Below are 26624 nucleotides of genomic sequence, written 5' to 3'. Positions count from 1 at the left end.
GGAGAGAAGAGCTTGACAAGGAGTGTGGAAAGCTCACTGCAGGCAGAAGGGATCCTCGGGCTCCCGAGACCCTCAGACGATGGCTGGTGGTGTCTTTGCGGAAGGCCACGCAGCTCTCCAGCCTCCCAGTCCTGCTCTCCACCTTCCCTGCCATCCCACTGACTGTGGCACCTGTTTATCTGCCCCCAGGTTCTCTGGATGCGTCCGGTGACTCCAACTTCAACAACAGCGGTGTCTTCACAGTAACCAGGTAGGGTGTGTTTGTCACTTCCGAGGGGCTTGAGAAGAAGGGATGGCTTCTCGGGATACAGGCGACCATCGACAAAGCTGTGGGGAAGGATGGTCCGGGCTGGAAAGTAGTTGGGGTCTCCTGGGTCTCGGTGGGGCAGATGACTGGGGATGCTCTAGGAGTTGACTGCTTCTCTGTGATGCTTTTGCACCAAAATGTCTTGATTTTATGGTAAACTGAGGTGTTTGCCCCCACCCCAGGAGACCTTCCAAAGCTCCCCCGCGGAGGTCTGGTAAGGTAGCAAGTGTCTCTGCACTTGAAGCTGTGCGCCTCGCCTGTCTTCGTGGTTGGACACTTTGGCTAAAAGATAGGGAGAAGGTGGATGGTCGTCTTGGTTATGGCTCTTCTAGCTTGGCCAAAAGAGGAGGCATTTGGATTCCTCCTGCCTTAGCAGAGGAACGGCGGTAGAGGAGCAGCGGTGCGCTGGTCTGCCAGGGGTGCAGAGACCTCACGAGGAGGTGCTCCGTGAACCGACTGGGGCTGGCAGAAGAGCTTGGGGAGCGTTGACCCTGCTTCTGGGCACCGCAGCCCTCGGTGCCGCAGCCCCCCACGGCACAGTGCTGTGGGGCTGCACCGGGGGGCAAACTGTCCAGCTGCCAGAGAGGCGAGGGGTCTTGGCTGCCCGCCTGTCCCCGTGCCCGCCTGTCCCCCTGCCCGCCTCACATGGCGTCAGTCAGCCCCGCGTCTGCAGAGAGCAGCTCCGTGCCCGGGACGGTTTCTCTCAAGATCTCATCTAAATCATCTCTCCTGCAAATACCTTTCTTCCCATCCAGCTGTCGGTGAATCTGGGGACAAATCCACCTGCTCTTGTAATGCATCTCCCCTTTCTTTTCCCCCCCTTTCTTTTCCCCCCCTTTCTTTTCCCCCCCTTTCTTTTCCCCCCCTTTCTTTTCCCCCCCTTTCTTTTCCCCCCCTTTCTTTTCCCCCCCTTTCTTTTCCCCCCCTTTCTTTTCCCCCCCTTTCTTTTCCCCCCCTTTCTTTTCCCCCCCTTTCTTTTCCCCCCCTTTCTTTTCCCCCCCTTTCTTTTCCCCCCCTTTCTTTTCCCCCCCTTTCTTTTCCCCCCCTTTCTTTTCCCCCCCTTTCTTTTCCCCCCCTTTCTTTTCCCCCCCTTTCTTTTCCCCCCCTTTCTTTTCCCCCCCTTTCTTTTCCCCCCCTTTCTTTTCCCCCCCTTTCTTTTCCCCCCCTTTCTTTTCCCCCCCTTTCTTTTCCCCCCCTTTCTTTTCCCCCCTCACTGCCTACACTTCCTTTCCCCGGAGGCCATGATTTCCGACACTTGCTGTGCCGATGTGTGTGTTTATTTGTTGTTGCGGTCCCTAAAATAGGATGCGTTACTCTAGCTGCATCCTACCAGCGAGGCTGGCGCCTGGTGTCCATCATAACACATCCCAGAGGAATGCCAGCGTCAGCTTTCCAGGCTGATGCTCCGTTCCTTTTTTTGCCCTCCTGCAAAGCCCAGCAACTCCCTGGTCTTCATGATGCCCTTCTTTCCCCCACCCCCGCCACCTCTCTTGGAAGTACAGATCTTTAGATTTGCGCCTAGACTTCGGTTTATGGCTCTTAAGTGGTTTTTCCCAGCTTTCCTGTGATCGCTGCGTCCTGGCCCTGCACAGCCCTTAAAGTTTAGCTGGTGCAGAAGCGCGGGGCTGAAATTGGGAAGGGGAGGGAAAAGGAGAGGTGCTGAGTTCAGAAGGACAAGTGGTAACTGCGTCTCTGGCTGAAGAGCCGGCAGCCTGGGGGAGGCGGGGAGTGACGACCGAAGGGGGACAGAAGCAGGAGTGACTTGGTCACGGTGTCACCCAGAGCCAGGAGGAGAACGGCTGCCCAAAGCGGTCTGACACATCCCCAAGCGCTGGCAAAACCACCCGGGACAGCAGGTGAGACCCTTCGCGCCTCTAAGAGACCTGGATTTTGGACCTGGATTTTAGGGGGACTTGTTCCTGAGCCCTCCTAAGCCCTTTTAAACAGGAGGTGCCAGGCTTTATCCCGAGGTTTACCTGCCCTGAAGCCCGTTTCCTCGTCCTGTGTGACCTCTCTGCTGGCCCAGAGTCGGGACCTGGAAGATTTTTTCACTGTGGCACCCATTGTGGGGGATCGGCACGGGGCTGGGGGGCTCTACGTGGTGGACGTCTGCCTGGTGCTCCATCAGGCTCAGCCCTGGAGCCAGAGAGCTGGCACCGGTAGCCAGTCGCAGCCGTAATTCACCCCGGGCAGCAGGCAGCTGCCTGCATGCTGGATGCCCACTGGGTGTCAAGACAGGACCGCAGGAAACCATCACGTTGTTTTGAAAAGCTGGAAAGCCCGCAAACGGAGGAAGTTGCAGCTGCTTTTTAAGATGAAGTCACTCTTTGCTTGTGTTTTTGTTCGGTTTCCACCCCCCCCCCCCCCCCCGCCCCGCCACCCTCCTCCTCCTGCTTCCCCCAGCCTCCCCTGGCGAGCGAGTGATGGAGCGTGGCCCCGCGCCAGGCGTCCAGCTCTCACGCCCCCTTCTCCTGCCCTCCCCGCGCCGCCGCCGTCTGCAGCGAAAGGAGGAGGACCTCGGTCAGCAGGGGCGGAGGAGCTCACGGCCCCAGCGTCTGCAGAGGGACGTCTTCCATGAAGATGCCATCCAAGAAGATGACGAGGCCTGACCGCTCCGTAGATGGATGCTGGGCACGTTCCTATGGCCACCAAGTGGCGTGCACGCCCCTCCCTGCTCATAAAACATGCTGTTGGCGATCCAAAATGCTTCCAGGGTAATTGCCAGCTTCACTTGGGAGGGAGCTTCCTGGTGACATTCCCTAGGAAATTGGGGACCGTGGCTGTGCCGAGACACAAGCTGGCTGCTGGGAGAGCCGGACTGGAGGGGCTGTGGGGCTCCTCGTGCAGATGGGGGTCCCCGCTTCCAGGTTTTGCAAAAAACATCATTGGAAGGGGACCAGAACCACGTTTCGGAGGCGCTGGAGCTTTTCTCTGGCCCAGCTGACCCCGCCAAGGCTGCGATGGCTGGTGCAAGCCCAGCTCAGGAAGGGGAGGTGGAAGCGCAGTGGCTGGAGCAGAGCCCGGGCTTCCTTCCGTCAGTCTGAGCTGCTGTAGGAGAAGATGCAGATGTCTGTCCTGCCTCGCTGGACCAAAACAGCTGGAAAGTGCCTTTTAGGCTTTTTAGGCATCAGTGTTTCAATACAAGATCTGGATGGTTTGAGACGTATTGGGGCGTGGATCTCAAGACCAGGTTGGACGGGGCTTGGAGCAACCTGGGCTGGTGGGAGGTGTCCCTGCCCAGGGCAGGGGGTGGCACTGGATGGGCTTTAAGGTCCCTTCCAACCCAAACCATGAGACAACTCCCTAACCATACAGCCGGGTGGATGGTCAGGCACGGCTGGCAAGCGGTCAGCTGGGCTTCCTGGGTTAGATGCATGGCAACTGGACAAGGGCGGTGGGACCGTGATCCCTCACCGAACTAGATAAAGGGACATGGGGACTCCAGAGGAGCCTTTGTGGTCCTTCCTGATGCAAGGAAGGCTTCTGGTTTTGGGTGGTGTTCAGCAACACACAGACACGTAAAGCTTCTTGTTGCTCTGCAGAAAGAGCAAACAGCTGCCACGTGGCTGAACTGCTCGAGGCTGCATTTAAATTTGGACTTTTAAACGTGGTAGTTAAGGCTTAGCAGAAAGCTAAAATTGCCGCTTCTTATCTCATGCTGGAAGTCACCATAGCCCAGAGCCCGGCGTGCCTTGAGCGTGAGCTGGGGAGCTCATCAAGGTGGTGAACACTTGGGTGGAGGGTAGGGATGGTGCTGGGTGCCCTGCCAGCACCCAAGGGACGGTTGGCTGAGGGGCAGAACGATGGTTTGTTTTGAGCTCGTGTACCCAGCCTGCTTTGGAGTCCTGTTCTCCAGCAGCTTGTCTGGTGGAATCTGCCTTGCTCCAGCTTTTGGGTCCAGGATGTCCTCTTGGGGAAGCTCCTCCTGACTCTCCTCTCCAGCCTGGGGCGAGAAGATGGATTCCCTTCCCTGCTCCTACTGCGCTGGGTGGATGAGCTGGAGGGGGGACCTTGTGTACGCTGTCCCAGCCCTTGTCATGGTCATCTACAGCCTGTTGGATGCTTCTGCCTAGACCCTCTGGCTTTCCTCTTGCGAAAGTTCCTCCTGACCTTCCTCTCCAGCCTGGAGCGAAGAAGATGGGTTCCCTTCACTGCTCCCATTGCACTGGGTGGATGAGCTGGAGGGGGGGACCTTGGGCACACCGTCCCAGCCCTTGTCACGGCGATCTACAAGCCCGATGGATGCCTCTGCCTAGACCTTAGCCTCGTCGCTTCACTGGGAGAGCAGCTCGCGGGCACTTCCAGTACTGGGAAACCGCAGTAAGGAGAAGGAAGCCAAGAGCTTTGAAATGAGAGCGATGGAGGACAAGAAAGCGACAGCTTGTGGGACCAATAGCGGAGAGGAGCTATTTACCTCCTGGCCGCTGGCTCGAGCCCGTCGAGCAGCACAGCTGCCAGCCCGTATGGGAGCTGCCCTTGTGACTTGGACCACAATGAAAGAACCTGGATATTTCCACCCTTGGCAAGGCCGCTTAAAGGCTAGAGCCTGGCCTAGACCTTAACCTTCGCTGAAAAACGGGGTCAGGAAAGCAGCTGGGCCAGGCAGGAGGCCAGGAGGGAGATGACAGCTCAGGCGTTGGCAGAGAAAAGGCGACTGCTGAGGAAAGAGATGGCAGAAGCCCTTGAAGAAAAGGGAGAAATGAGAAAATGAGTTGATAAGGGACATGGGGTGAAAAACATTGCCGTGGGTTGAATGCAGTGGGGAAAGTGAGCTCTGTTCCCGTGCTGGAGGATGCTTTCTGAGGTGGGGGGACATGGGTCTCCTGCCCCACCACTCAACTTGAGCAAAGGGTACCAGTACCCAAAGGTTAGATCCTGGTGCAACCCCCATTGTTGCTCAGTTTGCCCTAAAAACATGTTCTCGCCGTCACAGGCAAATCATGGAGGCGGTGCCAGGGCCGCATTCGTCCTCAGGAGGAGAATCTGGGGTAGTGGGTTAGATGGAAGTGATTGCATCCGACATCTGTCCTGCCGCAGATGCCGGCATGGGGAGCTGGCCTGGCAGGCCCGGGGGATGGCATTAACGCAATGGCATCACTGCTGCTCCCGCTCCGCGCTGCCTGGGGATTACGGAGAGTCGGGTGGAGCTGCATCCACGGCAGCGATCGCCATGCTCAGCTGCTGCTTCCCTCCCCCCACCCACCCCACCCCCCCTGGCCCCGGAAAGGCAGCATCCCATGGGAATCCGGTGCCACTCCATCTCGGAGGCAGAGGAGCGTGGTCGGTGGGAGATTTTTAGCCCAATTTCACACGTTCACCAAACCTCTTGCCGTTCAGGATGGTGCCCTGCTTTTGTGCTGAGTAAATGAGCTGCTTCTCCACCGGCAACCCCCCTCAAAGGTTAAGCTCGGCAGCCGCGGGGAGAGGATAGCCGGCAAGGAGCTTTGCCCGGCCGCCATCCCTTTTCGCCGGAGCTGACCCCAGCGGAGCCGCAGGGCGGTGGTACACGGCATGGATGGGGTCTGGATGACTCGAGATGGGGGCAAAGCGCTGCCAGGCACCTCCTGGCATCACCTGGGCTGGATTTTTGACTTGAGCCACCCTGGCTCTGCCCACAGCCCGCTCCCGGGCAGGTGCTGCATCCCTGCGGAAGGGGTTTTCACAAGTGACTTTGGCGCAATCCGTGCTGGGGATGGTTTGTTGCTGTGCTGGAAGCAGGGCAGTGTCCTGCTCTAACGATACCACCCCCTGTCCTCCCCGCCTGCCTCGCAGCAGCACGGAGCTGGCGGATGTGACAGTGTCGAGGCCACCTCTGCACCGGCTTCATGCGCCGCTTCTCTGTGCCGTCCTTTTGGCCACCTCGCTCTGAAAACACGGGTCACCCTGAGGGTTCTTTTCCCCCCATCCTGCACAGGCGATGGGTATTTTAGCGTGGAGGTGTAATCGGGTCAAGGATTCGGGCTCCTCTTCCATCGGGAGCCCCATGCCACGTGGGTGTTAGGCTGCAGCGGGAGCTGGTTCTGCAGGAAAACCAGATACTGGGGCTGGCTCAGGCTGGCTTCCATCCCCTGGGATGCTGCTCCCTTGGACATCCCTTCTCCCCAGCTCCCCGTGCTTTGGGTCCCTCGGTTCCGCACATCTGAGCCTTTGGCTCTCGGCGGTTGTTTGCAACATCAAAGCGAAACTTAGTCCAACTCGAAATGCAATTTGCAGAGCCCGGCGTCTGTTACGTGATGCAGATCAAGCAGTCAGATATCTGCAGGGCTGCGAGGGGCCGCAGCCTCCTCATCTCGCCCTTACAACGTGTGTCCTGGGGAAGATCAAATCCTATTAAGCAGCCGCTCGACTTGCAAATTATACCATGAGAAATCTGCCCCTTAGGATTTCTTATCAAACGAGATGCAGAGCAGCTCTGCGCACGCTAGAAAAATCGGCAAGTGGCTGCTCCAGCCTTGAATAATTCAGTAGCTTGGGTAGGACAGGAGGGACTTTGCTCTTCAATGCAGCTCCCTCTTGGAGGGCTGCTTCGACAGTCTCAAGGCCAACCATCTCTCCTTAACCTGGGCTCCTGTGACAGCTACTTCCCACCTCCATGCTGTTGAGGAGGTGGGAAACCCTCAGGTAGACTTCGGGATCACAAACAGGACAAAAAACTGCCATACCATGACCTCTTCTGCGTTGGTGTCTCCTGTCCCAGTGCAGATCCCAACTGTATGGGGAAAAACTGGGGAGTTTTTCGCCATAGTATGAGCTAAAGGTCTGCAGGCTGTCAGTATTATAAAAGAAGCGACGTCTTGGTGAACTAAGGGACTTGTTTGCGTTCATCCCTGGTTGATGATGGAGAGCTATCCTTGTCGTTTAGGGTGGCTCTTGGGAAACAAGATGATGTTCTCAAGGCAGCCTCGTAGGATAGAGCTGCATCCCAAACACCTTGCCAGCCAGGTCACCATCTGCAGTCCTCAGCGCGAGGCTGCTGGGATTGGCGGAAACTGGATGTCCTCGCCTGGTTGAGTGGCCCCAAGTGGAGTTTGAGGAGGTGTGGGTTGACGTTCTCTGGAGAAGTTTGAGTTGGTGAAACTTGAGTTGGATTCTGAATACGTTTTATGGATCTTTAGCCTTCAAACCCCAAAACTGCTGACTGCGGTACAGACCAGTTCCTCAACACAGCCGTGGGACTGGAGTCATGTGGTGTGGTGTGTCTTTTCATGCAGAGGTACCAGCTGTTTCTGGAAAGCGGTAATCCTTGAAGCCTGGGAGAATTCTGTTGTTTCCAGAGCGAGTTTTTGGTGTGCTACCATGTCTCTCATTGCCCTTCCCCGTCCCGTAATGCCAGTCAGAAGCTACCTACACCATATGGGCAAACCTGGCCATGCCCAGCCATGACCCTACAGGCTTGCAAGCTTGAAGCTTGCTTCTTGGCTATCGGAACTCTTGGAAGACTTGAGCACAGTTCTTGGGTTTGCTATGAGCAGATCTGGATGCGGAGAATAAGAAATGTGGGTGGCCAGGCTGAGTGGGGCAGGAGCAGGCCCAAGGGGACAGTTGAGGTTTCTTGGGGTTTGAGCTGAGATGTTTTGATGTAGCCTGTGGTGTGTTGTAGACCTCCCCGCCGTGGGAGGAGTGAGTTGGACATTGCAGCACTGACCCAACCTCTTTCTCCTTTCCATGCAGCTCCGAGAGGATCCAGGTGACCCTGAACCTGGATGGGATAGTTCAGGTGCTGGACTGCCACCTTCATGACACGTCCATTGGGATGATGACCAGAATTGCAGTGCTGAAATGGCTCTACCACTTGTACATCAAGACTCCTCGTAAGGTAGGTCAGCGACTCGACGTGTGAGCTTCCTTCATGGCATTGAGCTCATCTGCTCCCAGCCTGCTCCTTGCCTTGGAATTGGCTGTAATTATCTTGGTGACACTGCAACCAAGCGTCAGCCTGCCTTTTCTGAGAATGTTTTGGCTGCTGGATACTCAGTAGCTTAAGGAAAAAGAGCTCGCTAGCTCAGGTGGAAAATGCTGGTGAAGCTTTTGGCAGCCTCCCCTGGGTTGAGGGGACAAGGGGTGACCAGGCCTGTAGGACTGAAGCCATCTGTCTTTCTGATTCTAGATGTTCCGACACACCGACAGCCTCTTCCCCATCTTGCTGCGGACCCTCTCAGATGAGTCGGATGAGGTGAGCGCTGCAGAAGTCCTCTTGAAAGCTTGCTGTCTCCACATCTAACTGGGCTTTAGATTTTTTGGGTTGAACTGAGGGATTTGGTGAGGCTTGGCCAGTGTTGGCACTGAGGGGTTCAACCCTGTTGGCTGAACTGAAGAAGACCCAGTGCAGAGCCTGCAGGTAAGTCCCCGGCTGAAAGCCTCGCTGTCTCGGTTAGGCTGGTGTGGTTGGGACCCGCTGTCTGTATAAACCTTCTACTTCATTTCTGAGAGTTGGGTGATGGCTTTAAACTAAAAGAGGGAAGGTTTAGACTAGATAGAAGGATGAAATTTTTTACAATGAAGGTGGCGAGACACTGGCCCAGGTTGCCCAGAGAGGTGGGAGATGCCCCCTCCCTGGAAACATTCCAGGCCAGGTTGGACAGGGCTCTGAGCGACCTGGTCTAGTTGAAGATGTCCCTGCTTATTGAAGGGGGGTTGGACTAGATGACCTTTAAAGGCCCCTTCCCACCCAAACTATGATTCTGTTCTATGATCCTTCAAAGCCAGCTCCTAAAAATCCTTTTTTGCTTGCTTGGGAAGACAGCTGGGACTTCAGGTTGCAGAGCTGATGTCTTCCCTGTGGGTCAGGGCCTTGGTGAGTGGGAATTCAGGCTTTGTAGAGATGAGAGGGGGATCGTGTCCAAGCGTTCTGCAAAATCTGAGACACAAGGTGATGAAGCAGCACCCACCGCTCGCAGGGCAGCGTCAGCCTTGCCTGGTGGGGCTGCCGTAGGTGCCCGTGAGCTTCTTCTCCGCCCCGGGCATTGCTCAGACCCATGGGGTTTGGGCTCTGGGCCACGCTTCTTCCTTTAACCCCTTCCAGTGTCCTCCCAACTCAGAAATCAGATGCTACCTCATAGTCTGGGCCAACACGCCATTGGGACCTTTAAAGGTCCCTTCCGACCCAACACATTCTATGGTTCTATGGGACGTCTGCCCCGAGCCCCTTGGGGAGCTGAGCTCCCTTGGGGTTGGAGTTTTCTGGCTACCTGGAGGCCTTCTCTGCATCGGCTTTGCAGGGGCATCAGGTTGGCTGGGAACTTCTCGGCTTGGGAGTGGGCAAAAAAGGCAGCTGTGAGTGAGCCAGCTCGCTCTGCCTTCGCTCTCCTGCCTGCTCCCGCCTGCCCCTTGCCCGCCCAGTGCGGTGCTCTCCATCTCCCAGGCTGCTCCCTTCCCTGGGTGCTGCACCATTTTCCCATTCCCTTGTCTTTCTTCCTCCTCTCTTCTTCTCTCGTTCCAGTCATCTCAATTTTTGTAGACTCGCAGAACGGTTCTGGTTGGAAGGAACCTTAAAGATGATCTAGTTCCAATCCCCTTACCATGGGCAGGGACACCTCCCACTAAGATGGAAGGTGTCCTTTCCTTTTGGTACACTTCCATTTTGGCGTCTTTGGCGTCTTCTCCTCCTCTCCGTTCCACCCCGGAGCATTTCTGTGCTTGGGTGGGAGGCTGGCAGCTTTTGGGCACGCAGCTGGCCCAGGCGGAGCTTCTGCCATCAGCTGGATACCTCCTGCCCAGAACTGCGAATGATCCCGGCGGGTTGTTTTTGGGCCAGACCTTCCCCGTGGAATAAAAAAGTCCTGCGCTATCTGCGTCCCTTGACACATTCAGGGCATCAAACCCCATCCACGTGCGTGAGAGGGTGGGGGGCGTTTGTTTAGAGGGGAGGGAAAGGAATAAGCAAAAAGCGAGGGAACGACGGGCGTCTGCCTGGCCGTTTTCCATACCCTGCTGCTTACAATGCAAACCTTTCCAAAAAGCGTCCCCGAGCGCACATCTGCCTTTGCAACGCTCTAGAAAGCCTGCATCTTGCAGATAGTCTCTCCAGCTTGGCAGGAGATCGCAGTGAGTCATGTTGCAATTACACTGCTTATTAATATTTGAAAAAAGCAGTGAGGAAAGGACCCTGGTGATGCATTTCCTCCATGTGACATAACTGGGAATGGCTCAAAAGTCATTTTAAGCTGATTTATTTAATCCTGTCTTCTATTTATTTAAATGTTTGGAGGTTGGGGTGTGGGGTTTTTTGTTGGGTTTTTGTTTTGTTTTTTCTTTTTTTTTTTTCAAGGAAATCCATAGACGAGTCGATCCATTAAACGCCACTGCTCAGCTGGCTCCCAACCAGATCTGCTGCTCTCCGCAGAGGAAATAGAAATGACCGAAAATAGTACGGGGGTTTTTTGAGCTGGGTGTTTTTGAGGGACGAGAGGACAGATTGAGCTAGTTCGCCTGCGATATTAGAAAAAGGGACGCGGGGTGCTCTCTTCGCCGTTCCTCCCTGCTCGGTGCGGCGTTTGTGTGCACGTTTGCGTTGTCCTGGAGCAGACAGGGATCTCCAGAAGCTCTTGACTCTAACGGGCTGGGGATCACCAGGTTAGCATGGGGGTCCTGCGTGAGCTTCCCCATTGGTTCTCTGATGGGGAAACATATCTCTCTCCCCTTTCCAGGTAGGGCTCCACGCGTTGTGCGGTGCAGCACGGGGTGTACGTGAGTTTTCAGGGTCGTTCTTTTTTGCTGTCTTCATCCTGCGATGCTGTCCTCCGCAAGGGAACCTGGCTGGGCAGCAGTGCTGGTACCGTCTTTCTTCCCAGGAAGGCTGAACACCCTTTTGCAGTGCCTGCAGAGTCCCTGGCCCCCATGAATCATAGAATCATAGGGTTGGAAGGGACCTCTGGAGATCATCCCGTCCAACCCCCTGCCAGAGCAGGGTCACCCACAGCAGGTGGCACAGGAACGCGTCCAGGCGGGTTTGGAATGTCTCCAGAGACGGAGACTCCACCACCTCTCTGGGCAGCCTGTGCCAGGGTTCTGCTTCTAAACAAGTTCCTCCTCATGTTTAGGTGGAACTTCCCATGGTCAAGTTGGTGCCTGTTCCTCCTTGTCCTGTCACTGGGCACCACTGAAAAGAGCCTGGCCCCATCCTCCTGACGCCCACCCTGTAAGTGTTTATAAGCGTTGATAAGATCCCCCCTCAGTCGTCTTTTTTCCAGACTGAAGAGACCCAAATCCCTCAGCCTTTCTTCATCAGAGAGATGTTCCAGTCCCCTCAGCATCTTGGTAGCCCTTTGCTGTCCCCTCTCCAGCAGTTCCCTGTCCTTCTTGAACCGGGGAGCCCAGAACTGGACACAGCACTCCAGATGCGGCCTCCCCAGGGCCATGGCAGAGGGGGAGGATGACCTCCCTCCACCTGCTGGCCACACTCTTCTTGATGCCCCCCAGGATGCCACTGGCCTTCTTGGCCACAGGGGCCCATTGCTGGCTCATGGTCACCCTGTCGTCCACCAGGACTCCCAGGTCTCTTTCCACAGAGCTGCTCTCCAGCAGGTCGGCCCCCAACCTGTACTGGTGCAGGGGGTTATTCCTTCTGAGGCACAGCACCCTACACTTGCCCTTGTTGAATTCCTGGAGCGGTTGTTTTTTCACTAGCTCTTCACCAAAGGAGAATCTGGCTTTGGGGAGGGTTCAGTGCTAAGTCAGGGCTTTGCATCAGACTGAAAGATGGTGCTCAGGCACCCTGGTCTTTTTTTTTTTTTTTTTTTAAGGTCTGGTCTTGCTGAGCTGCTCCAAGTCTCTCTATACGCTTGCCATAAATAATCGAGCCCAAAGCAAGGAGAGAATCGTGCTGGATGTGCTGTGTCGTGCTGTGTCCATGCCTTTTGAGTTGTCACGCCTGGTTTTATCGTTCGAGTAGCACAAGGTGTTGTGCCACCTCCACCGTGCGGAGCAGGGGCCGGTATCTCCTGATGCATCTGCGGCATCCTGAGTCATCTCTGCCTTCTCTCCTGCCCCACTTCCTCCCCGGTTCTCCCGCCCCGGTAAAGAAATGGTCAAGAGACCTAGTTAGGATTCACAAAGGCAGTGCAGAGAAGTTGGAGGGAAGCTTGAAGCACACGATTCCCTTTGATATGTAGACAAGTCAGGATACAGGATTCCTGGCTGTCAGGCGCCGTACTGCTGCACTGCGTCACCTCCTTCCCGTGCTTCCCCGGCAGGGAGATGCTCCAGCCCGCATTTCAGACCTGGTTTTGAAGGCAATCTTTAAAAGCCCTGCTTAAAATTTGATGTGCTTAAAAACTTCCTTGCAGCTCCAAGACTTAGCAGCATCCTGCTGGGAATGGGGTTTTTCTGCACAAGCTGCTCCTTCCGTCAGCGTTGAGTCTCGCAGCCCTGACACCTGGTTCAAGAGTTGATTTTAGAAAAGGTGAAAAGCCAAAGCCCGAGCGCCTTTTTGGAGCAGTGGGTTGGACCTTTCCACCCGCAGGTTAGAAGCGCCACTGCTGGAAGGCACTGCTGAACGGAAGAGCTGCTCTTTGGGTTCTCTTCCTCACAAGCTCCTGGTGCAAAGGCAGCCTCTGATGCAGCCGTTCAGTTCCCTGGGTCCTTCCCGGCTGGAGCCGGGTGCCGAGTTCAGGTGGAGACACCAGGCGCTGAGGGCATCTCTGGGAAAACCGTTGACACAGTGGCACTGCTGGTTTTCTTTCTTTGCTTTGTTTTCCTTTCTCCGGCGCCCAAATGGAGCTGTTTCTTTACATGTTCCTGTTTGCTTATCTGCTCCTCTCCATCTCGCTGGGGGTTGGAAGTTGTGCTGGGACTTTTGTCTGACTCATGCAGGAATGACGCACGAGGTGGAGCTGGTGGCTGATGTGAAGCGGGATAGACTCCGGCTTCCTCTCCACTCTGCTAATGTGAAAACCTACCTGCGTTGATGCAGCGGCCAGGCATTCAGGCGCTGAACACAGCAAGAAGGTCCAAATGGTTTCTTAGCTTGCTGCTTGCAGCTGTATCTCCTTAGAGCATCCTTAGAAGTCTCCTCCCGGCGATGGACCAGAGTTGGTACCTGTTTCTAGAGAGGGTTAGCTGAGCCTGGGCTACCACCGCCTCTGGAGGTAGCGATGGACTTGAACCTCTGCGTGACCTTCAAGCCAACTTCTCCACGAGGAGCTGAAACATTTTGCCCCTCTCTTGGCTTCCCAGTATTAAATAAGGAGAGGAGGAATCCCAGGTATGGTGGCATACTGGTAGTCATCTCTCTCCTTTGCTGTTAACTCCTACACCCCTCCTGCGTGTCCTGCCGCGGCACCGCAGGGTTGGGAAGCCCAGCTCTCTGCCCTGCTCTCTGAGCTGTGCCGTCGCGCTAAATCCTGGCCGGCTTCTCCCATCGCGCCCGCTTCCCAGTACAATGAAGCCCCAAACAAAAGCTTGTGCCAGAGCGAATAGCTGTCTTAGCGTAGTTTGGTTTGGAGCTTTGCTCTGTTGGTTTTCGAGCCGTTGCGCTCCAGCTCCCAGCCTTTAATTCACCACGGCCAAAATACTGTGACCCCATGCAAAGCAGAGGGTATAAACTAAAGGTTGCGAAGAGGAGAACTCTAATGTATGTCTGCTTGGCTGTTATTTTTAATTTTTTTTGGTGGTAAAGCTTCTTTGGAGAGAGACTCAAAGATCTAAAGTACCAAAGCAGGGAGGCTACTCGTTTTCAAGAGGGAAGTTACCCTGAGGGTGAGCTTCGGGCTGAAATGGAGGGGTACGGAGAGAGGGATGTAATTCCAGTTGGATGGCAGAAAGTGTGGTCAGCCCAGCTGGCCGTAAGTGGAAGCAGAAGTTTTCAAGCAGGGTGGGGCGATGCTTTCTCCAAGGGCTCCAGGCTTTGGGAGGGCACTGGATTGAAAGATAACCCGGGCGCTGCATCGGGCAGGAATAGGAAGTTTCCTGGGGGGAGCACGATTTACCGGGACCTTCTTGGCTCGGTCCCAGTTCCGGACCATAATTGCATGGCTTCTGGAGACATATGCATAGAATCACAGAATGCGCTGGGTTGGAAGGGACCTTTAAAGGCCACCTAGTCCAACCCCCTGGCAGTCAGCAGGGACATCTTCAACTAGATCAGGTTGCTCAGAGCCTCATCCAGCCTGGCCTTGGATGTCTCCAGGGATGGGGCCTCCACCACCTCTCTGGGCAGCCTGGGCCAGTGTCTCACCACCCTCAGCGTAAAGAACTTCTTCCTAATGAATATACGGCTTAGACATAATACTGAACAACTAGTGGCAAACGGGCAGTTTGGGGTCAAGGCGGTTTCCAGGAGGTGCCTGTAGCCTTCCTGGGTGAAATCACGAAGCAGAGTAAAGCCTCAAGAAATCTTTCTGCAGCGGAGGACAGGCAATCCCTGTCCCAGGGAGCTGGCTCAGGGTGGGATGAAGCCGTAGGATGAAGGATGCGGGGATTTGGTGAGCTTGGCTTCGGATGCCTGGCTCCCTGGGATGTGGAGAGAGGTGCTGGATGGGAGACAGGGCAGCAAATCAAAGCAAACCCTTTGCCTGACATGAGCTCTGGGACTCTGGGTGCTGAAGTTGAAGGGGTTGCAGGCATCTAGCCCCTCTCCCGCAGGGATGCTTCGGTTTCTTCCAGCCCAGTCCCCCTGGTTGGACCTGTCCTGCCTCCTTCCCTGCATGGAGAAATACCTCCTTGGCATCCCACCCTCACGCCTGGCATCAGGTGGCGTGTTAAGCTCCCACTACACTAATTAAACATGTGGAAAGAGGTGCCCTGAGCTGTGACAGTGCTCATGCTCCTGCTGCTCGGGCTGCGCCGTTCCGGGTGGCTGTATTACCAAGTGACCCCCCCAACTGCCTTGGGGAGGAGAGGGGAAGCCCCCAGCCCCGCTGCCTTCCCTCTGTCCCCGTCCCCTCCCAGCCACAGGCTGAAATCCGGTGGCTGTAAAGGATCGGGGCGGGAGGTGGGGGGAAAGGCCTTGGCAAGATGAGAGGATGGAAGCTGCTGTGCTGGGGACCTGAAAAGAGGGCCGGTTAAATTGGTGTGGGAAGATTAATGGTGGGTTTTCGTTTCTTTTTCTGTCTTTAAAACCGGGGGGGGGGTGGGACACACAGACGGGGACATGTAAGTTTGCTTTTCACACCGTGTGTGTCTGGGGCTGGGCCAGCCGCGCTGCTGGTCGCTCTTGGCTCTGGGGCTGCCTGCCCGTGCTCGCCTCCCTTCCCTTGGCTACGGCTAAAAGGTTTGGAGCGGGGGGGGCGGGGAGGGAAATGAAACAAAACAAAAAATGAAGCCCTCTGGGGAAGGCTCGGAGCGCGCTGCGGCAGCGGGGGCTGTGCTGGGGTGGTGGAGCAGGAGGAAGAACCCAGCAGCATCCTCGGCTTACCGGGTGTCCCCTCTGCCTCCCTGCCTTGCCAGTCCTGGTAGCGCCCTGGGGTTTTCCAGGGCCTCCCTGAGCTTGGTCCCCTTTGAAGAAATGCTTTGCAGTCCTTCACCTTCCTGTTCCCCATCTTGGGGGCATCTTGCTTCAGCTGGATTCCCGTCTTCTCCTTGGTGAGGTTAACCTTCTAGTTTCACTGCCCTGGGACATCCGAGGCTGCCCGCGAGCACCTTCCTGGTGCGCGCAGGCATTTTCATCTTTTAATTTTCCTTTTTTTTTGGTAAAACTTTTCCGTAAATACCAGCAAGGACAGTGTTTCCAGCAGCTCAGTCCCTATCCTTCCCATCCCGTGTGCACCAGGAGCTGCTGCCCTGACATCCTGGTAGTCAGCACGTGCTGCAGGATGCTAAGTCTTGCTCCTGCAGTGGATTTGGGGGCAGGGGGATCACCTCCCCTTCCCCCTGCCAGGGCCAGCTCAGTGTTTTGGCTGGAGGCAAAGTTCTCCCCAGGAGCATCAAGGCGATGCTTGGCACGCAGGAGGTGCGTCCGTGCACCACGCGCCGTTCGGGGGGCTGCTTTTCCCCAGCGCCGCCGGCGGCAGCAAAGCCGGTCTCGGCTCCGTTCAACCAGAACAAGCGGCAAATTAACCTGACCTAGATCTGGAGAAGCCGGAGAGACCCGATGGTTTTGCGTGCCCTCACAGTCCGCGCTCTGGAGGCAAGACAGGGAGAAACCTCGTCTGTTCCCAGGGAGGAGAAATAGCTGCTTATTTATAACAGCTTATTTATAACTGTCTGGTAACCTGCTCCTCGTCCCCCGGCCGCACAAAAAGCTCGCCCTCCTCTGTGCTGCTGTTCATTCCCATGCTGGGAATGGTTCCCGACGTCGGCCGGGTCTCCCCATCCATCAGGATCCTGCTTCCCTGGCTCCTTCCAGTCCCCAATAACCAGCCCTACGCTCGCCTGGAGCAGGGGCACACTGCCCTACATCTCATCAAGCGCTGGGAAACCTCCACCGAAATCCCTTCTGGGCCAGGAAAACGTCCTCGGTGGCTACTCCTCGGGGCTGGCCAAGGGGATCGTGCCCTGGCCCGGCAGCTGGGAACGGCTCGGCCCTTGTGCTCCGGCGCTGTCGGGTCCGACGGCTGCTCAGCTCCTGACGGATGGGACCAGCTTGCTCCTGGCGCAGCCGGGCCTGTTGCCATGGCAATGGCAGGATATTGCTTTCTTACAACCTCCTCGCTCGCACAAAGCCAGCCGCCGGGCTCCAGCTTTGCTTAGCGCGGGGATGTGCAGCGCATACCAAGCGCTCCTGGCTTTCCTCCGGCCCTGGCTGGGAACCTGCTCCGGAGCATGCGGGGAAGAAGCAGCGGGAGCCGGAGCTCCCTGCCTCTTTCCCACGGCTGGAAAACCCCAGGTCTTTGCGGCTGCCTGCTCCTCCTCGTCCTCCAGGTGTTCGTGCACCCATCCCTCCTCTTTCTTATTTCCTACATGCGTTTCATTTATAAAATCCAACCCGTCCTGGGTTTTTCCACCTCCTGACAGTGACCAGCATGGCTGGCTTGCGGGGGGGATACCCCTTAACATCCCCAGAGCTCAAGAGGTCCAGCCATACCCTCGATGGTGCCAGTCACTGCTCCCCGGGCAGCCTGGACACAGCATCCCCAGCCCAAGCAGCATCTCAGAGATGAGGCTTGGCACACAGCTCGGGGGGGTTCAGAGAATCATAGAATGGGACCTTAAAGCCCACCCAGCGCCAACCCCTGCCCTGGGCAGGGACACCTCCCACCAGACCACGTTGCTCCAAGCCCCGTCCAGCCTGGCCTTGAACACCTCCAGGGATGGGGCAGCCACAGCTTCTCTGGGCAACCTGGGCCAGGGGCTCACCACCCTCACAGCAAACAATTTCTTCCTCAGATCTCACCTAAATCTCCTCTCTTCCAGTTTAAACCCCTTCCCCCTTGTCCCATGGCTCCCCTCCCTGATCCAGAGTCCCTCCCCAGCTTTCCTGGAGCCCCGTTAGGGACTGGAAGGGGCTGGAAGGTCTCCCCGGAGCCTTCTCTTCTCCAGGCTGAACCCCCCCAGCTCTCTCAGCCTGTCCTCACAGCAGAGGGGCTCCAGCCCTCCCAGCATCTCCGGGGCCTCCTCTGGCCCCGCTCCAACAGCTCCGTGTCCTTCTGCTGTTGGTGCCCCAGTGCTGGAGGCAGCACTGCAGGGGGGTCTCACAGAGCGGAGCAGAGGGGCAGAATCCCCTCCTTGCCCTGCTGCCCACGCTGCTGGGGGTTTCCCAGCTGCCAGCGCACGTTGCGTTGACTTACTGATCCATCCTCACAGTATAAGGCACTTCTCTAAATGCTCGGGGAGGCAGCAGGGGTGACTTCTGCCCAGCCCAGGGTCTCCGTCCTGTTTTCTGATTCTGCGGGAGCTGCTGGTGGGGTCTGTGCTGGAGGACAGCCCAAGGGTCTGGCTGGCCAGGTGGGCTGTAGGGGGGATCGTGGCAGCAGCAAATGCAGCAGGGAGGCTTTCGCGGGCAGCTGCTTTGTGTGGTACATCAGCCGTGTGTTGATACAGTCTTGGCGTGGTAGGATCCATCATCCTGGTCGTGTTGGCACAGATGCTGGGTTCGGCAAAATCAGTAGCTTGAACAGGAGTCCCGGCTCTCGCCCGCCTGCCGGCCCCGGCAGCTAAGCCCTGAGTCTCTTTGCCAGTTTAACCAAAGACAATGGGATCTGGAAACCTCCACAGGTGGTGTTCCCCCAGCTGTGAGAGCTTGAGACCCAAATTAGCACCTTCCCCCATTGGAAGGCTGCGAGTTCAGCTGAGCCAGATGATTAGCCACTAGAGAATCTACGTAGGGCTTCAGGAGACCAGGCGTTGTGAGCTCTGCTTGAAACGAAATGCTGATGGCATCGCTTTATCTGAGCCCCTAATGTTTGAAAGCTTCGTGGAGAGGGAGGACCAAGGTCTTCCCTCTGCCGGGGACGGCAGAGCCCCTTTCCTGGAAGAGGATGAAGGCTGGCGGTGGCAGTGACCTCCCGTGCCGGCAACGAGGTCCCATCCTTGACAGCGTCACGGAGGTGCCGTATTCTTCGGGGACAGCAGCACGTGTTGTTGTTGTCGTCTTTTTTATTGCCCTTCCCTGGGGGACTTAATCACGCTCATGGGCATGGGGGCTTCCCAAGCGTGCTGGAGCCTGGTGGTGCCCCTGGCCAGCTCTGCACCAGGACCCGGACACCATGCTCAGGGGCTGCCGGGGGGGCTTAAAAATCAGGCCTAATTACAAAAAGAAAAAAAGCCCCAGGGAAACCCAGGGGCTGCTCTTTTTGATTTTCCAGGGGTCGTATTTTCAAGTTCTACACGATCAAAAAAAATGGCCTTGTGAGAACACGTGGGAAGGCGGGGATGCTGCACTTGTGGGGCAAGGGCTGGGGGGGGCGGGGGGATGTGGTGTGCTGGATGCTGAGGGGTTAGAGGTGGCAATGGGCCCTTTTTGGCAGCGTTTCTGCTCCGGGCGCAGCCCCGCTACGCTCAAGAGCATCGGGGCCAGCTGCTGAAATATCTAGACCCAAGGACGTTTGAATGAAGGGCGGGGGGGGGGGGGGGCCCAAAATAGCCTGAGACATTAGAAGGGTTGAGGACAGAAGAAAAAAAAGAAAAGAAAAAAAAACCGCACCAACCCACCCTGTAATAACTTCTCCAGAAATGCTATATATAGGCTAATTCGGTGATTTCTGGAAGGAAAGAGCTATGAAATGCGAATGGTAGCTGAGCCTGCGCGGAGGTGGTGGCCTGAACAGGGCACAAGGGGGGGCTGCTGTTTGCCCCCAGGAGCGTCCCCACGCTCCTGCTGGGGTTGTCCCACGTCGGTGGGTACGAGGGGGAGTGGGAAAGCCCAGCTCTCCCCAAAATGGGAAGAGGGAGAAGCAAGCCCTCCTTCCCGTAGCGTAAACTCAGTTTAATTGCACGTGTTCCCTTGCGACTCGCAGAGCAGAAACTGGGGGGGGGGTTTCTCCCTTTTTCTCTTTCCTGCCCCATCCCTCCTGCAATCATTTGAAATTTCCACGTTGAACTTCATAGGTAGCCTTCTCTTTTCCCTACGTTTTTCACCGGGATTTACTGTTTGCATCCCATCTTACCCTCTCCAGCTGTGGGTTCGGAAAGGAGAGCTCGCCCCTGTGCGTGCTCACCCCGCACCGTCCCTCTCTCCGCAGGTTATCCTGAAGGACCTGGAAGTGCTGGCTGAGATCGCTTCTTCCCCGGCGGGACAGACGGAGGATCACGGTCCCTCCGATGGCTCTGATGTGCGACCCGGCCCAGTGGAACTTCACGTCCCAGCCAGGGCCGGCCAGCTGAGCTCCTCTGGTGAGTGCCACAGCTCCCTGCCTCCTGTGCCCTGGGCTCACTCAGTGCACGGTGGCACCGGTCAGATTTGCTCGGGCGGAAGGAGAAGCCTCTCTCGCAGTGATAAATCATATCATAGAATGGTTTGGGTTGGAAGGGACCTTAAAGCCTACCCAGTGCCACCCCCTGCCCTGGGCAGGGACACCTCCCACCACACCACGTTGCTCCAAGCCCCGTCCAGCCTGGCCTTGAACCCCTCCAGGGATGGGGCAGCCACAGCTTCTCTGGGCAACCTGGGCCAGGGGCTCACCACCCTCACAGCAAACAATTTCTGCCTCAGATCTCACCTAAATCTCCCCTCTTCCAGTTTGAAGCCGTCACCCCTCGTCCTATCACTCCACTCCCTTGTAAAAAGTCCCTCCCCAACTTTCTTGTAGGCCCCCTTTCAGATACTGGAAAGCTGCTACAAGGTCTCCCCGGAGCCTTCTCTTCTCCAGGCTGAACCCCCCCAGCTCTCTCAGCCTGTCCTCCCAGCAGAGGGGCTCCAGCCCTCCCAGCATCTCCAGGGCACTCCTCAATATTAATATATCCATCCCCAGATGGCATCACTTGGGGGTCGAGTACCATGGCGCCAACCAGAGGACACTCTCTTTTCTCTAGCTCCTGTTTTGGGGATTTAGGACTCTGTTTGGCAGCAGGATGCTGCAGGGGCCGGTGTGGAGGGACGTCATTATTGTCCTATTTTTCACAGGACCTTGGGTGCCAGCCTCTTCTCTCTTTGTAAAAGCCCTCAGAGCCCTGAAGTCGGTTCAGGATGGGATGCTGGCTGCAAGCCCCGCTGCCCGGAACATAAACGGATCTGCAGAGGGTTCCGTCTGTGCTTACGATGTTGCCTGTTCAAGGCTTCTCGTGTTGGCTATGAACTGCTCTGTTGCTCTGAGCGTCGGGTAGGACCTTAAAAGAGAGATGAAGAAGGACAATCTTATTTTCTGGGGACTTGGGGGCGGTTAAAAAAAAAAAAAGCCTTTCATTAATCATCCCGGTACAGTGGGAAGTTTTTTTCCACCTTCCCTCATCTGTGGCTCATCCTTTGCAGTTCCTTGGCTGCCCCTTCTCATCCGCTGCTGCTATTTAGAGGCCTCCTCGTTGTCCCTCCCCGGGCCAGGTCGTCCCAACCAAAAGCACATTTTGCAGCAGCTTTGGGTTGCAACCCGAGCACGGAGCCAAGGCCGCCTCTGCTCACGCGGGACGCAGCCATGGAGCCTCACAAAATCACCGCCGGTGCGGGGGGCTTTGCTTTCCGCTCCCCAAGCTTTCTTTTCTCTGAACATCCCGGTTCACTCGGCTTAGAAACATCCTCACCAGCAAACAGCTCAGTTTTGGTGTTGTTTGGGTGTTTTGTTGTGGTTTTGGTTGGGGTTTTTTTGTTGTTTTTTTCCGGCTCTCCCTGGCTGTAGCCAGGCTCTGTGATGATGGAGGGGTGGGGGGCTGCAATGCCGGCGACCTCCCCAAGCCCTCTGCGAGTCTCATCCATCCTCCCACTGTCAGAAGCTCCTGGGTGGAGTGGCTCCTGCGGCGCTGGCCGAGGAGCTGCAGTTTGAGCTCGGGCTGATGGTTGTCTGAGGTTTCCTTCCTTGTGGATGATCTAAAAATAGCAGGCGGGATGGCGTGGATCCGAACGGCTGCCGCGGCCCCTGTGAGCTATCTGGAAGAGCAACTTGGCTTCGCTTCTTCAAGCATAACGTTTGAAAAGCGTCTGGCTCTCCCCACGTTGAGCCAGATGTGCTGGAGCCGGAGCTCCTGTTGCCCCAGCGTGGGGCAACTTGCCCCCTCCCCCCCGCCCCCGCCCAGGTCCTCGTGGGCTCTGGTTCCATCAACTACTTTCCTCTTCCTCGTAACACGCCGAAAAATGGTTTCTTTGGAAATTTCTTTGGGGCTGAGCTTTGCACGGTCGTTGGCTTTTACCCAAAGGCAGATGGGTTTATTTTGGGGGGGGAGGGGAAAAGGAGCCGGTTTGTTGGCCTCGGACGTTTCACGTGGCCACGGTCCCGTCTGGCTCTGACCACCCAGGGCTGAGAGCGGATCGGCTGCTGGGCTCCGGCTCCCGGGGCAGGCAGGGGCCACAGCTGGGCCGGCACCCTCCTGGATTGCGCCTGGAAAAGCGGAGGCTCTTGGAAAAGACACTTTTTGTCGGAGGGTTGGTTGGGGGGGGGTGTCATTTTTTGGAGCAGGAGGGTGGCTAGTGACAACCCCTCCGTCTGCGCAGTCCTGGTGAGAGTGAGTGAACCCAAATTCTGCCCCACAGGCTGACGTGTTTGCGAGTACAGCCTTTCCCAGGCTTAAAGCATGAGACGCTGGTACTGAAGAGAGGGTCTACCCCTTTCTGGGATCACTGGTTTTGTACTGGGATGTATGGGAATCTTCCCCAGGCACACCCCGGCTAGCACGCCGTGGCTCGCACAGTGCTTTATTGGCTACAGCATGCTATTGCAGCGTTGGAGGGGGGCGGGCTGCAGGGTACCAGTGCTTCTCCCCGGTGTTAAATCTCTCCATTCCCTTCATCCCGCTTTAGTCGGAGATGCCACCGGAGTTGGCAGTGGGAGGAGAGACGAGGGTCTTGGGTCCACTCCTCTCCTACCTCTGGGGCCCGTCTGAGCATGCAGTTGGCGGCTTTGCAGGTAAACGAGGGTGGGCACCCTTAAAACCCTTGAGCCGGCAGCAGGTCTCGGTGCCGCGCTCTCCATCCCACCGCTCCAGGCTTTGCCAGCCGAGCGGCCAGAGCAGGAGGGGAGGCGGAAGGGGCCGGTGCCCCCATGGTCTTCCCCCGTCTTCCTCCGGCTGCCTTTCTTCCCTCGGGATGTGTTTATGCAGTTGTTTCCCTGCCATTGAGTTCGGTTTCCTTCAGATGCCGGTTGATTAGTCAGGAAAGCCGTGTCCCACTTCCGCAGCCCGTTCCCAGCTCCAGTTTTTATTTAGCCGCTTTGTTGTGCAGTTAACGTAAGGTCAGCTGGCCTCGACGCCTTCTCCAAACACAATGAGTCGGGGTCAGCCCGGCCCAGGGCCGCCTGGGAGACCCAAAATCTCTCCTCCCGACCTGCTCCGGCTGCCCAGGGAGAGGGTGGCTGGGTGCTGACCTCCCTGAGCCTGTCCTTGGTTGTCCTCTGCCCAGTTCTCAGGGACAAGGTCTGCAGGGCTGCGCCCAAGAGCTCCCGGCTCCTTGGGGTGGTGGTGCAGGCACCCACCCGGTTTGGACGATGGGAATCTGGCACCTGCTTTGCTTTGAGAGTGTTTTGCCGACCGTGTAGAAGTCAGGACAAGTAGCAGATGACCAAAGAGGGGTTGTCACCGGGGCAAGGAGGGGGGATTCTGCCCCTCTGCTCCGCTCTGTGAGACCCCCCTGCAGTGCTGCCTCCAGCGCTGGGGCACCAACAGCAGAAGGACACGGAGCTGTTGGAGCGGGGCCAGAGGAGGCCCTGGAGATGCTGGGAGCGCTGGAGCCCCTCTGCTGGGAGGACAGGCTGAGAGAGCTGGGGGGGTTCAGCCTGGAGAAGAGAAGGCTCCAGGGAAACCTTCCAGCCCCTTCCAGTCCCTAAAGGGGCTCCAGGAGAGCTGGGGAGGGACTCTGGATCAGGGAGGGGAGCCATGGGATGAGGGGGAAGGGGTTTAAACTGAAAGAGGGGAGGTTTAGAGTAGGTATCAGGAAGAAATTTTTTATAATAAGGGTGGTGAAACGTTGGCCCAGGTTGCCCAGAGAGGTGGAAGATGCCCCATCCCTGGAGGGGTTCAAGGCCAGGCTGGACGGGGCTCTGAGCAACGTGGTGTGGTGGGAGGTGTCCCTGCCCAGGGCAGGGGGTAGCTCTGGGTGGGCTTTAAGGTCCCTTCAGACCCAAACTAGTCTACGATTCTCTGATAGCATAGTACAAGCCCTCCAGCCTAGTTTGCAGCTCTGCTCTGCACGGGAGGAGAAGGTCCCCTCCGAAAGGATGCCGATACCATCTGCCACCTCGTACAGCATAGCTCTTGCACACATCTCTTCCTTCCTTTCTCCTCAGCTTTGTAAGGAGAAGTGGTTATAACCTTTTGTTTCACAGGAGGCACTTCCCTCTCTGGCTCAGTCCGGTCTCTCCCGCCTGGCTTCCTGCGGAGATGGTGGGGACAGTGGTGTGCCCTCCGAGCACGTCACGCCGTCGGATGTTTACCGGGAGCCTGACTCCATACGTGGGTGCGCTAACACACCCGAGGTCATTGCTCCCAACCGGCAGTCCGTGGGTATTCCTAGGAGCTGGTGGATTACTCCGGAGGAGGCTGCTAGAAGTCCCTGAGAAACGTAATCTGTCAAGTTCAGACTTGCTGTATCCCTGCTGGAGAACGTGCTCCAGAGCCTGGACCAAACGTGAGATCTGCTGTGATAGAGGTTTCCTATCGACGTCTTTTTGAAGGGTTTTGTTGTTAGTGAGCCAAACCACTCCCTTGATGTTGTTTATCGCTTCATTTGTGGAATCATAGATCTGGAGAGGTGGCAGTGTAGGACAAGGTCCTGCTTCCAGATGGTCTGGAAAACATACGGGGTGGCCTCTGAGAGCACCAGGCAAGAGTCTGTAGGCTGCGGGGGGGGGCGGTCCCTGAAAGGTAGGAGAGAAAAGCTGGCCCGTTGTCAGATGGCTCAGATTTGCTAAACTGGCATTTCCAATGGTAGGGGAAGATGAAGGTGCAAACATCTCCCTGCTCATCTTCTCCACAAAAGGCAAGGAGACAGCCGGCATGGCACAATGGACTGCTTGCTCTCGAAGGAGCCAGTTTCCAAGAGCTTTCGGAGGATCAGGAGCGTGCCAGCAGGGAGCAGAGGAGCCAGGCAAGCGAGAGAGGAGAGACCTGGTGCTCCTGAGCGCTCCGAGCTCAACGCTCTGGTTCCTGGTGGCTCTGCCATCTCCTTCCCTACTGGCATGGAGCTATGTGTGAGGGTTGACTTTAAAAACACTCTTCTGCCTCTTGGAGAGGCGGGGAGTTAGAAGAAAAGGGTGATCTGGATGTTTTCCTGGATGCTCTGCAACGGCAGCGCTGGGATGCCGTGGAAAACCTCAGGAGAGACCATCCAGCCAGTAGCCGTAACTCACCTGGTGTGCCTTCGGATTTACATCCCTCCTGAGACTGTTAAAGCACATGGCCAGCTGGAAAGATTGGGGATTCCCAAATAAAAGCTGGGATTACCGGTCTGTGGGGGCTGACGCAGGAGAAGGCAGTGGTGTGCAGATAAGCTCGATCCTGGCCGAACACCTCCTGGGTGTTTGGCCAGCTTTGCTGGGCTGCCTGGGTTTCCCCAAGATGTTGCAAGGAATCTTGGTGCAGAAACGGCCTGGCGAAGCCCATTCCCGGTCGTTCCTGCTTGCAGGTTGTCTTCCCTCTGCTTCTCCTTTCCGTGCTGTAGCCTCAGCCCGCCCTAAACTCACCACCAAGCTTAACCCCTCCTGGTTTTGCATCTTCGCTGGGTATTTTCTCCTCCTGGACGTTGCCTGAGCTATAGCCCTGCTGCAGTTTTGCTTATTGATTTACCTTAACAAAGAAAAATGAGCCAGTAGTGGATTCCCATCCTTCCTAGGAAATCCATCGGCACTATCGTTGCCTGCTGCCTTCCTCCAGGGCAGGCACAAGCACAGAGCCTGCGGGGGGGTGGTGGGCGGGGGGGGATCCGGAGGATCAATACAGCAAAAGCCTCATTTGGCGTCAAAATATGTACCCCGGCCCGTCTGGGGAACCCCTTTGGGATGAGATGCTGAAGTCTTGGGAGTACAAACTCCCCCACGGCTCTTTAGCCAGGTAGGAAGGGGAGAAGCGTCCGTGTGGATGGGCAGCCCTGCAAAAGCACGCTGAGCACAGCCCCTGGCCGCGCAATCCCTAATTTCGGTGGGGTTTATTTCCTCAACAGCATCCTGCGCTCCGGAGAGGGGGTTTTGCAGAGCCCAGCTGAGCTGCCCGCGCATCTGCATCTGTTTCCACCCTTGCACCGGGTTTTGGGGTTTGTTTTTTTGGGGGGGGGGGATGGAATGGAGTGTTTGCCTTTTTTTTTTTTACGGCTCTATTTTTATCCTGCTCCGCCAGGCTCCACTGCCCCGTGTCTGCAAAAGCTAAAATTCAAAACATCCTGGGGAAGGCTGCCCAGGAAAGGGAAGGGAATGGATGGGGTCGGGGCGGGGGGAAGATGCTGCGCGGATTCCCATGTTGCCGCCCGGGGTTTCTCCCAGCACCATCTGGCAGCGCCGATGCTCGAGCCGAACCCCGGCTCACAGACCAGCTCCGGTCGTCACCGGCTTTATCCCGGCTGTTCCCGGAGGAGGAATATCCTTCTCCAGGCTAGGCTGGAAATGCGATACCCCAGGGAAGGCGCTCGGGTGGGGAAGGATGCTCGGCCCCGCCAGCTCTTAGCCCGGCCTCCCTCTATCCCAGCTGAAATTGCTTCAATTAGGGATTGCGGTAAATCATTTTAGCTAAACCGCCGCAAATACCCTTGTGGATACTCTTTAAACAGCTTACCCAGCTTTAGCTTGCTTCGGAAAGGAATCAATTCTGGTCCAATCTTATTTAAATTTGGTTGAAATGGAGTTAAGCGAGTCCACACCGGTTTTAATTAAGGCCA

General features: G+C 56.6%; 1 protein-coding gene across 2 annotated transcripts in view; it reads left to right on the top strand.

Moving 5' to 3' along the window:
• The window catches only part of VAC14 (VAC14 component of PIKFYVE complex), a 70641-nt gene that overhangs the window by 14662 nt on the left and 29355 nt on the right, over positions 1-26624 (top strand). For both annotated transcript variants that reach the window (XM_074583387.1, XM_074583388.1), the window contains 4 exons: positions 190-250; positions 7979-8123; positions 8415-8480; positions 19864-20014. In XM_074583387.1, coding sequence (XP_074439488.1) covers positions 190-250; positions 7979-8123; positions 8415-8480; positions 19864-20014 — 423 coding nt within the window. The remainder of the gene's footprint in view (positions 1-189; positions 251-7978; positions 8124-8414; positions 8481-19863; positions 20015-26624) is intronic.

Source organism: Larus michahellis, chromosome 4 (assembly GCF_964199755.1).
Source record: "Larus michahellis chromosome 4, bLarMic1.1, whole genome shotgun sequence".
NCBI lineage: Eukaryota > Metazoa > Chordata > Aves > Charadriiformes > Laridae > Larus > Larus michahellis.
The sequence above is the reverse complement of the archived record's forward strand: the minus strand, read 5'-3'. Positions and strand labels throughout refer to the sequence as shown.